This window comes from Pelmatolapia mariae, linkage group LG1 (genome assembly GCF_036321145.2).
Source record: "Pelmatolapia mariae isolate MD_Pm_ZW linkage group LG1, Pm_UMD_F_2, whole genome shotgun sequence".
In the NCBI taxonomy this organism is placed as follows: domain Eukaryota; kingdom Metazoa; phylum Chordata; class Actinopteri; order Cichliformes; family Cichlidae; genus Pelmatolapia; species Pelmatolapia mariae.
Genome location: NC_086227.1, coordinates 39,856,577 through 39,870,402, shown reverse-complemented (window position 1 = coordinate 39,870,402; position 13,826 = coordinate 39,856,577). Strand labels below are relative to the sequence as shown.

General features: G+C 44.9%; 1 protein-coding gene across 3 annotated transcripts in view; it reads left to right on the top strand.

Moving 5' to 3' along the window:
• The first annotated feature begins 1,987 nt into the window (after positions 1–1,987).
• sh3gl3a (SH3-domain GRB2-like 3a) overlaps positions 1,988–13,826 on the top strand; it is a 30,418-nt gene continuing 18,579 nt past the window's right edge. For all 3 annotated transcript variants that reach the window (XM_063481033.1, XM_063481041.1, XM_063481025.1), the window contains exon 1: positions 1,988–2,175. In XM_063481033.1, the coding sequence (XP_063337103.1) occupies positions 2,131–2,175 (45 nt within the window). In that variant the 5' untranslated portion in view covers positions 1,988–2,130. The remainder of the gene's footprint in view (positions 2,176–13,826) is intronic.

The window sequence follows — 13,826 nt, the reverse complement described above, 5'->3', positions numbered from 1 at the left end:
GACATCATCAGTTCTCCCCGCTCTCACCCAATGGTCTTTGAGAAGTGGCGACATCTCTGAGAGTCAGGAAACCCTCTCTCCCGGAAAATAAAGCGAGAGTACGTGAATGCAACTTCCGGTTCTTTCTTTCCAAAATAATACCCACACCCCGCGCCTCAGTGTGCGTGTGACGAAACATTTCACACTCATTATTAAATAATTATAACAAAAATTCAATTAAAAATATTTTGTGAAATATTTTTTTCAATAAAGGTATGACGTAATCACCTTGAGTTTATTTCTTTTATATTTATTCTCCTTCGCCCAGACCCTTCATTTTCTTTTTTTTAAATGTATTGTTATAGATATATTTATAGTCCTAATATGCTACTGCTAAGAGGTACTTTTTCGTTTTCAGAAATGTGGAACCACATATATGCCTATAAAATATGTTTTTAAGCCAATTTTTTCCAACAAAAACAGCTGCTCAGCAGGGCTGGACCGGTAGTCTGGCATGTCGAGCATTTTCCCAGTGACCTGATGGGTCATTTACCCACCGACCCAACACACACTGACAGCATCCATTCGCTCGTTTACAATACCGACACTGCCCAATCAAATCCCTTAACTCCTCCCCTCATGCAGCTTGTAAAAGAGAGTTTACCTTGGAGGAAGTGGTGAAAAGGTCAAAATGTGTCAACAAAATGTGTCAAATTTAGCACCAGCAGAGAAAAAGTGCAGGAGGAGGGACAACAGCAGAGTGAGGAAGAGGCAGAGGAAGGTGCAAATAATGTGTTAAGAACATAGACAGAGGGACTAAGTGATCCTCATCCTCACACAGAACATCACATCCTGGTGTGGGATTAGCTGTGTTCAGGACCGAAAAGCTCTTCACAGAGTGATCTGTGCGGCCGAGCGCTGCTGCTCAAGTCAAAGTAAACTTTATTGTCATCGCTGCTATACACAGTACAGTATATAGAGAGACCGGATGAAGAGGCTCCAGTTACATTCAGTGCAAAAGACAAGCAATAAATATAAGAAGAGTAAGAAATAAATATACACTTTAAGACTAAGGTAAAAGGATCAATAACAGGATCTCCCTTCCCTTCAGGACATTTACACCAGGAGATGTTGGTCCAGAGCAGCTCCCATCCCAGTAACTTTTTTTTGCAATCAGGTGGAAGGTTCCACACCATCGGGGCAAAAACAGAGAGACTCAAGAGGAGCTTCTATCCTCAGGCCATTCGAGCCAGGACATGCCCCCACTCCCCTCATAGCATCACCATAAGGGTCTGGAACTGGATTTTATATCATATTCTTGTTACGTTGCAGAACTTTCACTGTCATAATTCATATCATATCTGATTTATTATACGTCAGGCGCTGCTACACTGATAATGCTGCTTCACTATGCTTATATTACTCTGCTCAGTCTGTTACTTTGGTCGTTTTAGTTACTTTTGGTCTACTAGCATTGCTCTGTCAGCACATTGCTGTGCTAATGTGGCACGAAGCACTTTAACATTCCATTTGCACAATGTACACTTTCAGTTTTTTGATTTAAAATTTCCGATTTTTGATTTAGATTTACTTATTGTTTATAATGTTTTGCAGTGTCAGGACACATTTCACTGTGTGTTGTACTTGTATGACAAGTGGCAAATAAAGAATCTTGGAATAATCAAGGGTTCACGTAAAATGCATGACCACTTTGACCAGGAGCCACTCCTAACAGCTGAAGTGTGCAACAAAGAAGGAACCCAGCGACAGTGTACCGACCGAGAAACAATTTCAATATCAGGAATCAAACAAAATGAAAAATACACATGCACACATCATATTCTCCCCCTCATATACAATTTTTATTTATGTCCAAGTCCAGCCCTGCTGCTCAGTGATGTCATGCATTAATTATTATTTATCTTTTTAAATCCTCGGAGACCTTTATTTTGAAGCAGTTTCCGGTTGGGCCGGCCTCCCGCCGTTAGAGCTTCACTGAGCTCGGGGTCATGCTGCAATCTTAACGGAGTCTGACTGATGAGTGCGGAGCTGTGGTGTCGGCTGCTTCGTTCTTGAGCCCAGCCTCCGTCGGCCGTGTGTTGAGCCGTTTTACCGGATTATTTTGTGCGGGGTTGAAGCCGTTCGTCCAGGATGTCTGTGGCCGGGCTGAAGAAGCAGTTCCACAAAGCCAGTCAGGTATGGAGGCGCCCGACAACAACAGTTCGGATGTGGACCCTGATCTCCGCTTTAACATCAAACCGTGAACGGAATCAGGCTTTAGTTGGTCTGAAAACACGACAAGTCTGAGTTGTTATCGCTTAAAAATCGAGGGCTTCAAAACGTGTTTGCAGGGTGTGGATGGAGCGTTACTTTTCCACCCAGATAAGTTGTTTTTTATCGGAGATAACGTCACACCAAACACTGCTGGGAAAATCTGATGATTTAATCTAATTTCACACACACACACAAATATATTCATCTTAAGCCACAGTTATGGACTTTTTATCAACTTATGTAATCCGGTGAATAATTCGTCTTCATTATTGTTGCCATATAAGTTTGACGCGGTCTTGTGAAACGTCAGACTTTGCTGTTTCCACTGTAAAACCAACAGGAAACACTAACAGAGAAGTACACGTAACTGTATTTATTATGAATGTTTTGAGAGGCTTTAGGTCGACGTCTGGTTTGATTTTATCCCCTGAAAGGAAATCACACATGAAGCCCGTTTTTAAGGCATCATGGCGATGTTTGTGTGAACTGAGGCACCAGCCAGATGTTTCGCACCTGTCACACCTGCGCCACACAGTCATTTAAAGGCAGGTGGAGCAGTCTCTATCAGGTGGATTTCACTCCCGGGCTGTACGGTTTGTGTTATCTGGGTGAAGCTCCATTAGACTCAAATACCTTTTAACGTTACATGATAAAAATACCATTGAACCAGTGGAAGGACCTGCTATTCCCACTGCCACCAAAATACACCGTGGTTTGTGGGCGGCTGTGAGTAACATCTAACATTTGGACAACTTGGAAACCGCTCGCAGACTGTTAGTCTCAGTGAACCTTCCTCTTCATCTTTAAATAAGAATTTGCTCCAGTTATCAGTAGATCACAGGCTGGTTTCCATAATACATATATTGATTTCCATCAGTATTGGTGACTGTGCTTGTGGCGTACCACAGGGCTCCATTGTGTCCCCTTTGTCATGCTAGCAGCTGTTCCTTGTGTTCATATTTAAATCACTTTTATGCTGATGATACTTGGATATATCTGCACTTTAAACCAAGCAGAAGCTCCTTAATAAATTCAAAATAAATTTAATTTATTTTAATTACTTTAATAAATTTATACCATCAAACCTGATGGTATAAAAGATAGATGTAGCTACCATTGTCATCTTGGTGTTTTTAAAATGATGTTAAAAAGAAGGATTCTGACTGTGAAAGCCGAGAAGGACCAGGATTTGGGAAATGTTCTTAATGTTTGATTCAGTATGTCCGTGCAGCTTCTCGTGGTAGTCTGAAGAACTTGAAAAAAGGCGGTGACTGGACCGTTTTAAGAGTTCTTTAACAACCACCTCCTAAGGGGACAACCCCAACCAGGGGTTAAATAGCTGGGACTCTCCACCTTTGTTTTTAGAACTGAAGAAGCTTCTTGGATGAGAACTGAAACGTCTTCACAAAAATTGAAAGAAGTCCGTTTTATTCAGTACGACCCCAAATGAGTCCCTGAGTATTGAAGTGTTAACAGAGGTGCGGGCACAGCGCTGTTTTGGAGCTGCAGGTATCACCCCGTGGTGGAGATCTGTCATCAACGCGAGCGTCTTCCTTTTAAGACGTTTATATACATTTTAAAGCGCTTCGTTCTTGTTTTAACCTTGAGAATGTTTCTCTGCTGTTCTCTGATTTGCCTTTTCAGTTTCTGTCCAGCTTACTGTTGTGCCGTTATGTGAACGGTGTAAACTGTTTTTAATCATGTCCCCTGAATAGTTTCCAGGTTGTTTTTTGGTTAAACGTGTTTCAGATCTGCTCTCAGGCTCAGTGGGGCAGTAGAAATAAACTGATTTGATTTTTCATAGGAAGTGGGACTTGTGTGTTGGTTTTAGTCTATTTTTATTGTGTTATGTCTTCACAATGCATCGTGGCAGCAGGAAGACACAGAGTGTAGCCCGCGGATTGCATCAGCCCGCTGAGCTAACAGGCAGTGCAGAGGTCTTTGCTGCGGTTAACTTCAGGTTTAACCCTGTTTGTGAAGGTGGTTCACATCTAACTGGGATAAATTGATCTGTAACTGATGCTGCAGACCCAACCTGCTCCGAAGCACTTACGTTTGAGATGAGCGCTCGATAAGTATGAAGTCACCACTGACTGACCAATACGATCTCTGGAAAATAGCGTCAGAATTCCTGAAAGTTCCATCAGACCTCAGAGAGTACGGAGCATCAGTAAGATAAAGACTCTGAGTCACAACTTTATTGCTGATTCTATTTTTTACAGCCCTGTAAGCACTGCTATCTGATCCCACGCTTGTTTGTATTTGTGGACTCATACAGTCGCCACTTTTTCTGCTTTTACTTCCTGCTTCAAAAAAACTTCACGCAGCAGATTGGGAAACCCTCAGGAGACTTATGGACCTGATAACCATCTACGTTTGACCACTTAGCCTGATCGATGATGAAGGGGAAGATATCCTGGATCTCGTCAAAGTCGCTTAATAGTACAGACTCGCAGATGAACCTAAACTAAAACGTTAGGAGCTCGGTCTGTTAGTCTTCTTTAGATCCGTCGTTTCCAAAATGAACCTCGTTTCGTTTAGACCGTAAACTCATCAGCAGGATGTGTAATGAGCTCAGAGATCACGTGAGCAGCAGGCTCGTCTTCTCATAGACTGTAATCAGATTTCTTTTATAACCAGAGGAGTCGCCCCCTGCTGGCCATTAGAAAAAATGCCGGTTTGAGGTCATCTTTCCATCTTTGGTTTCCACCTTCGTAGAGAGCTGTGAGCAGCTCTGGTCAGCCTCTCTTTGAGGCCTGGCTTTGTTTCAGTCAGAGTGCTGATTTCTTCTCTTTCCCGGCAGTTAAACACTCACACAGTGACAGTGAGGCGTTACAGGCCTGGGCCTGTGTTATTATTATCTTTAGCCACATAACGCGATAATTAGTCAGCTAAAGGCTGCAGCCCTGTGTGACTGTGTGCATGAATAAGAGAAGAATAAATTCATAATAAAGAGCGCAATCCAACCTTTTATTCATCAGTGATCGCCTGTGTTCAATATTGCTTTTTTTTTTAAATTACTTTGGTTTTATAAATAGAATAGAATAGCCCTTTATTGTCATTGTACATGTGCAACAAAATTGTGGGTGCTCCACACCAGCTGTGCCAGAATAAAATATAAATAGTAGAAGATGTACAAAATAAGAGAAGGGCCCACTTTAGAGAAGACTTGGTCTGAATAGAGTCCGTGTATGAGTGACGGGGGCTGTTAGTGAGACGTACAAAAGAAAGTGAGGGGGTTATCTGAGCCAGAAAGTCCTGGCTGTGGTGTGAGCACACGGTTATGAACCCAGTTTGTATGAACTGGGTGTGTTCTCTCATTTGTACAGGTCATACCAGTTACAGATTATATAGAGAGATTATAGTTTTATCCTTGATTTTAATTTGAATGTTTAAGATTGTCTCTGCAGGTTTGCGTAGAAGATGAAGTGTTAATCTTAGGTGCTGCAGCCCTTTCAACATCGACTGAGGAGGTGGCGTTGTGTCTCTGTAAGTGTCTGCAGATGTGGAGTGTGAATAACAAACAGCTGGCTGATACAGCTCTCACTTTCAACTTTGAAAAAGGAGCTCTGGGGTTTGGAGCTGTGAAAACACCACACAGAAAACGTACCACATTCTCCAATCGCACTGTACCCCTTTACTCCTTGAAGGGGGAGTGGGAGTTACCCTTGAAGCTCTTTTCTGAACTGAGGGGTTTCTGTCATATTTCAGGCTGTTTACAGAACAAATCGACTGGGTTTGCATCAGACGCCAGTGAGGGTGCTCTCTGCCGGTCCAGCCGCCCTCAGAAAAACACAGAAACTGCTCGGCGTCATCAAATGGTCACGAAACCAAGACTTTATTGATATATACTGAGGTGTCATATGGGTACTGGGAAGGTCGTCTTTAAGGGGGAAAGAGTTCAAGAAAATACATAAAGGCAGGGGTTGCCCACGCCTGCATTTAGGTGTCGAGTGATGAGATGATGGTGGATTGCTCTCTCAGGGTTGGAGGACAGGCAATTTATGTATCTTGGGATCTTGTTCAAGAATGGTGTTAAGGTGGAGCGTGTGGTGGACTGGCAGGATGGTGCTGGTCCACCTTAACAGGACCATCTGTGGAGGTTGGTGGTGAAGAGAGTGGCTCCGCGCCTTTTCAGCATCTTTAAGTGTTTCCTGTTTTACACAAACAGGTTCTCCTTCTGTTGCTATATTGAGAAGGTTTAATTTACCCATAATTCACTGCACCAGTATCCTGCTTTAGATAGTCGAGCTGTAAAGGGCTCTAAGCTGCAGCCACACTGGATGCGGTTCATTCGCCGTGCGTCGATCTGAGGCTGATGGATGGTCACTAGTGGAGATTCCTGGCTCTGGTTGCCTAGGTAACCAACTAATGCATTTACTACCAGGTCATGTGTTAATCACCGGGTTCCTTCACTCTCGTTGGGAGTGTGTTCACCGTGCTGACAGCTGCTCTGAGTGTTTGTCTTCACACATGCTGCTGTGCTTCGTGGACGGACACCTCGCTCCGGGCTCGTCTGCTCCGGGAGTCTTTGCTTTGTTCAGTCTGACCGTGCTGCCACGGTCCTTTAGAGAGAAGAGGCTTCTCCTGCAGCCTTTCCAAACAGCCATACTTGTTCAGTCTTTTTCTGCTTGTGCTGTCATGAACTTCAACCTTTAACCGAGGCCTGTCGAGTCTTAGATGGACCTCTTGGGTTTCTCTAAGCATCCCACGGTCTGAGCTTGGGATGAATTTGCTGGGACATATTTTCCACACCTGAATGCTCCAGCCCTGACTCTGCTGTTCAGGTGACTCCACGGAGGCAGCTTATTCAAATCTGACAGAATAAAACTTTTAGGATTGCAGCTGTGATTAACGAACGCTTCCAGATTGAACCCTGCATACCTCAGCCTCCACCCTGCAGTGTCTCCTGCCTCATGAAGTAGCTTCAGTTATGTGACTGGTGAGAGCGCTGATGCTGAGCTTAGAACGACGTGCGGCTGAATCACAGATCAGGTTCTCTGTTTGATCACGGTGTCCTCTCACAGCAGGCTGTATGAACGCTGTCGTGTCTGTGAAATTATTCCCACGTGCACAAGCTGAAAGTCAACCTGCCACTTCCTGTTTGTGCGTCAGTGTGCGGTGCATGACATTATAGATTGTGTTTTATTTTAAACACACGTGAAAGATAAACTCGAGGTCGACTTGGTTTCCACTTTCACTTATTTTCCGACGTGAGAAAAAGATGCAGACTGAGTGAAACCCGATGAATGCTCAGTGTTCCCTACCTGTGTGTTTTTCCAGCTACCTTTGATCTGTTTGTTTGAGTCCTGCACTGATAACAGTAAAAATCAATGCAAAACATTTCAGAGCTTCTCTAACGCTGGCGTCACCCGCTGTGGTTTCCACAGCGAGACAGACTGATAGCGGCGCTCGTCAGCGTCGGCCTCTCCTGCACAGAAAAAACAAATCAGACGTTAGTTTTTACAGCGAGCCGCTCGTCGTGTGTTTCACAAACATTGTTTGCTGTTCACCTGCTTCCTGACACGGAAATAGGACGGACACCAGGGTGGAGACCAGATGAACCAGCAGGAGATAACCGGGAAGGGAAACGCTATCACTTCCTGTTTATTTCAGCCACATCTGTCTTTGTTTCCACTATTGTTGGAAAAGCAGCACAATTAATAAAGTAGAATATGTTCTCTGCCCGTTTTGGAAAAATCCTCAGTGCTGGGGGGTTTATATTTGCACTCAGGTCCAAACCGCTACTGAATTCTATGGAACAGCTGTCTGCTGCTGCATAAGCCTTAGATCCAGAGTTCCCTCTGACCTGGGACTGTCCACTGTTAGTCCAGTATAGTTAATGTAAGCCAACTGGAAAGAAGATTGGAAAAAGTGGCCTGGTCTGGTGAGTCTTGATTTCTGCGGCAGCGTTTAGGTAGTAGGGTCACAATGTGCAGTAAACATCATGAAAGCATGGCTCCATCCTGCCTCGTATCAAAGGTTCAGGATGCTGCCGGTGGTGTTCATTTAAACTCCACATCCTGCCTGAGTGTTGCTGCTGACCGTGTTCGTCCATTTGTGACCGCCGTGCGTCACGCCACAAAGCTCAGATCGACTCAAACAGGTTCGTTGAACGTGATGACGAGTTCACGGCGGTCAAATGTCAGTCAGCAGAGCGCCTTTGGAATGTGGCGGGACGGGAGGTTCGTATCACGGATGCAGACGATAAATCTGCAGCAGCTGTGCGACGCTATCCTGCCGACACGGAGCAAAATCTGCGTGTTTAATCTGAGCCGTGAAGGAGAAGCTGTACCTTCAGTCTCGTTGCATCAGAACTTTGTGTTTAGTGTGAAGCCTCCACAACAAGGCGTGTGTTTAGTTAGATGTTGGATGATGCTGTGATCAGATATTGGTCCAAGATTGGTTCAGAGTGCTGGATCAGATCCCTGCCCGTCTATCCATCTCACTCCATGACGCTCTGTGTTTACTAAGCTAACATAGCATGGAGCTCAGAGGAAGCTAACGGCACAGAGCCGTCAGTGTGGAGGAGTTTCTTTATTATGAAAGTTATTTTTGTTTCTCTTCTGCTTCAGTCTGCTGCTCGGAGATGCTCTCACAGCCAGACCGAGAGCAGGAAACGAGGAACTAACGTGACCACACAGAACAGAAAGACTCTCACACTGAGCTGAAATCAGCCTGTAATTTATCCCAGTCCTCTTACTGTTTCCCATTTTACTCCTGAATTCAGTAACTGTTTATTCTTGGATTTATTTACTTGTTAGGTTTCATTGAAGAAGAGCAGTGTTTAAAATGGTCATTGAAGAATAACTGAAGCTGTTGTTTTTACTGATGGATACAGTGTTACCCACAGAGACTTCAGGATCAGAACAAATGAGGCATTTTGTGTGTAAAACAAAGATCTGAACTTTTTTAATGAGTAACAGCAGGAAAAAGCTCCGATGGTCACGTGGAGTCTAAGGAAGATTAGAATAAAAACTGAGGAAGAGGAGCAGAAGCTGAAGTTTCAGCTTGGAGAGGATGTCATGTTCAGTCAGTGGATGTGGATCTTTAAAGGTCCACAGCAGACAGGACAGACTTCACCAGAACGTCTTTTAAAGACAAATAGTGACAATAAAAATGATGTCATCTACTTGAAACCACAGGTGTCTTTATTTAATCTGTAACTTTTGGGTGATTTTTCTGGTTGAAGCTTGAGGTAAACAGACCGGTCGTGTCTCAACGGCTCAATAAAGACGAGCTGTGTGAACTGAGCGCGATGTGGGTTTGCGGTGTGTCGGGATCGCGATCTGCCCCAGTCTGTCACTCAGTCACAGCTGTGGTTTTCCTCATCTGCTGCTCTCTTTGCCGTGCAAAGTCCGCAGTCACTGAACAGGTGGAGCTCGCCGTCCGTGACGTTTTATGACTAACACTGTTGACGTCTCGCACACTGAAACCAAACGAGAGTCATAAAACTTTCTGTCTTCATCAGAGCGAGGCTTGTTTGGGGATTTTTAGCCCAACCTCTACTTTCAAGCTGACAGGTCTTTAGTCTGATCCAGCTCACCTATGATGACATCATCTTAGTCAGCTTTGGGCTGCAGAGCATCGCCTCCATTTTGCCCAAGCGCTGCGTCTTTACCAGCGTTGTCCAATGAATGATGACCTTTGGGATCAGTGATGTTCATCACCAGTGCATGTGAGGACAGATTATGGTCTGTCTGATCCTGAAAGGCTGAATGATTCGATGCTGTATGTTGTAAAGCCTGCAATACTTTCACTTCACGCTGGAGGATGGAAATAAACTCTGTTGTGTTTGTGTTTGGGCCACATGGTGTGATCGCACATTAACACCCCGCCCCCCGACTATCGATTACCTGTGATTGGATGGGAGTCCAGAGAAGACTGTTTCTGTTCTTTAGCGCGCTTTAAGAGACAGACCGTGTTTCCGTTTGCCTCGAAGTGATCTCTGTTTTTAGGTCATTGCTGACAGGTATACTGTCCAGGTGTAGCCCACCTCTCATCCAGTGACAGCGAGGATAGACTCCAGCATACTGACTGAATATCGAAACATTACATTCTGGTATATTAAGTATTTTTTGTCTTATAATATTCTAGTTTTTATGCAGATATTTTTCTTGCTTTCATCCATCAGAGAGTTTGTCAAAGGCATTGTTGCTCTTACAGTTTTGACTTTGACGCGCAGCTTTAGTGCTGCTCACTCACAGCTGAAGTCATTCTCACTTACGCTGTTTTCTTGAACTTTAGTTATAAATGGCTGAATGTGAAGTGAGTCAAACCTCAGCGGGCACTGAGGTGAAACGACAGGAAAGGAATGAAATCTAACTGATTATGCACCGAAATCGTTGTTTCATGTTCTTTTAAAAATACATTTTGGCATAACTTAAGAAGCATTGATGTCAGCAGAGCGGAGGTGAAACGATCTCAGGTGTGAGCGGGGGTCTTGATTTCGAGTCGGGTGGAGGCCTCGCTGCACGCCCGCAGCATCAACGACCTGGTCTCTCTGCAGCTGCAGTTTGTTCTTACGCTAACCTGCTGCGTTCGCTTGCCGCCTGCAGCAGAAACAAGACGCCACTGCTCAGAGATACAGCTGACACCTCGCTGCGCCCCGCCCATCCATCTTTAATGATCGGTGATGGAGGACCGAGCCCCGGTCGCCTGGCGGTCTGGCAGGCGGCCTCTCAGCTCATTAACATTTCAGCAGCTCATCATTATCATCATCATTGTGTGCTGCTTCCCTGTGACGTAAATCAGCCGGTTTATGTTGGCAGTGAGAGACGAGAGTCCTCCCAGCCGAGCAGCAGAAGATTTATGATGTAAAGATTCCCAAAAGGTGAAACGTTAAACTGGCTTCTGTTTGATCCCCCGAGGAAACACCCGGTTCTAGCACAGCACGCCGTTTCCTGCTGACTGTCGTTTTAACCAGATTTTATTTTGTTCATCAGGATAGCAAAGGATAGGGAAATGCAGGTTTCTGTCAAACAGGGTAACAGTCTCGGTGCTTCAGCTGCGCTCAAAGCAGTCGTACATGTGTGCTACTCGCCGAGCAGAGGATTCCAGTCTGCGTGGTGGTTTCATGTCTGTGTCGATAACAGAAGATTTTAAAATCAGTGGAACTGATTTTATTGAAGGAACGCTGGCCTTTTCTAATATTAATGAGCTCGTGTTGTCATAATCTGGAGTCCTGTTTTTCTGCAGTGGTGCTTTTATGTTTTTAAATGTTTTAAACGTGTCAGGTTGTTACTATTGTTACTTCTGTGTAACAATCATTTTATTTGAATTGCTTTTAATTTTAGTTTATTTTGTAACAACCTTTCGATCAGGAGCTTGTGATGAAAACGAGTTTGTGTGGCTGAACTGATGCATTTGCCTGATGGACCTGAAGCCGCAGTCGTGGTTGGCAAATGGTGACATCATCACAGTGGTGCAAACATTTATACTGGTTTCATATATCGGCTCTTGCGGTCTTCTGCTGAGATGAGATCATTGTTTTTGCAGTGGTCTCTGCAGGACGGTCGTCCATGCTGGAGAAACGCGTCCATCACTCAGACTCTGTTAGCTGCAGATGTTGCCTTCAGTGTAACTGGGGGTTAATTAAGCGTTGGTAGCTTAACTGGGAAACTCTGACTGGTTCTCACCTGTGACGTGACGCTTGATCGTGGCCCTGCAGCTTCAGCAGACGGGCTTCTTATGTTTCTCAGAGCCCAGTTATCACATTTTAATTATTTTATTTTATTGTGAGTTTGTTGAAAGTGGACAACGGCCTAACCTCGGCCCCGACGGTCAGACCACCTCTGTTTAAAACTGTGGTTTTAATGCCCGACTCCTGTTATGGGGAAGTTTGTATTAACGCAGGCAGACGGCTGCCGGCGCTCCACACGAACCAGACGACTGTAAAAACAGCAGCTGATGTTTGTCGCTCTGACAACCTTTGCAGGAGTTATCAGAGAGATGGCCTGAGATCTCCCGACCAGAGCCACGCTCAGATTAGTTTCTGATTCAACCGATGGAAACGTTTCCTCAAAGACACGGGGAGCCATTTATCAGCACGAGCCGAACGATACGATGAGAATCAATAAACCAAAACTAAATGATTATGTGAAGAAGGTCAAACAAACCCACACTGCAGCACTTTATCACTACTTCACTTGTTCATCTCCCTGACCTTTGACCCTGAGATGTTTTAAATCTAATATTTTCTCATGACGTCTCTCGGTCGTGTTATCTGACCTTAATGATTCATGGAAGATGCAGAGTGCATTGACTAAATTCTTCTGAAGTCACTGCGCACTTATTAACTCAAGTTAACAAGTGAAGAAAGAAAAGCTTCTCTGTGATCGGTGTAATCAGCTGCCTCTGCAGCGAGTCTCGCAGCCCACAGATGGACTCCATCTCCTCCTTACTCTGCATCTGTGACTCCAGGTTCATGAAGGAGGTCTCCACCTGCTGCAGGTTCTCGTTAGAAAACCCATCCAGCTCACAGAGGACCTGCAGAACAGAACCAGGATCACCAGCTGCAGGAGGAGGAGGAGGAGGAGGGAGGCGGCAGAGGAGGAGGAGGCGGGAATTTTCTGGAGAAGCAGCTGATTAACATCAAGAACCAAAACAAGCAGAGCGACGCGCCTGCAGGGAGGCGGGGACTGTGTCGCTGTCGGAGAGACAAGAAATAAAACACGAACAAGTAGAAATTTACATTTTTCTGTAACCATGTGATCCATAAACTAAAATGTTGTGTTTAATAAGGGTTGAAATTTGAACTCGAGCTCATCAGAAGAGTGTTTACTCGGCTCACAGAGCAGCTGAGCAGCACGCTCTTTTTCTGCTTTTTACAGCTACAAGAGTCGCCCCCTGCTGGATATGAGCAATAATGCAGGTTTAAGACACCTGTGCATTGTTTGACTTCACTTGTCAGAATGTGAAGGTACGCCTGACTTATGATGACATTCAGTGATGTTCGAAGGTCATTCAGTTTTAGCTTCACTTCAGCTTGGTCTGTGAACACAAAACCCCACAGCCAATCAGAATGAAGCTGGCCTAAAGGGGGAGGGGTTGAAACTGTTTGTATCACAAGTTTCTGCTCTGAAGGCCCAGCATGTGGTCAGCAGACCTGACAGGAAGTATGTGAGGTGACGTGTCTGACTGAAGGAACCATAATGACGTTAGACGTGACCATCAGCAGTCGACTCTGAAGTAACGGAGAAGCGTGTCCCTGCTGTGGACAGGCCTCTAATGAGGCAGGTTTAACCCGGCCGTAACGGTGGGGGATTAATCCAGTAATTTCACGCCGTCCTGTCTGATGTGTGTATTTTATTTTCTCATAAATCCTCTCGTGTCTGTTTTCTAGGAGACGACCTCGTTAACTCGTTTCTGTTTGAGCTTTGATTCCCTGAAACTGAGCCGCTGTTTGTAGGTCGGGCTCAGAAACAGAAGTGACGGGAAACGCAGCACAATGTCTGCAAGGCTGCTGCTTCCTTCCTGCTGAACGCATGAGGAAAGCTCCACCCACGGCGTACACACACACACACACACGCACACCTGACTGTGAACGCTGTGGTTGCATTCACTGCAGCTCA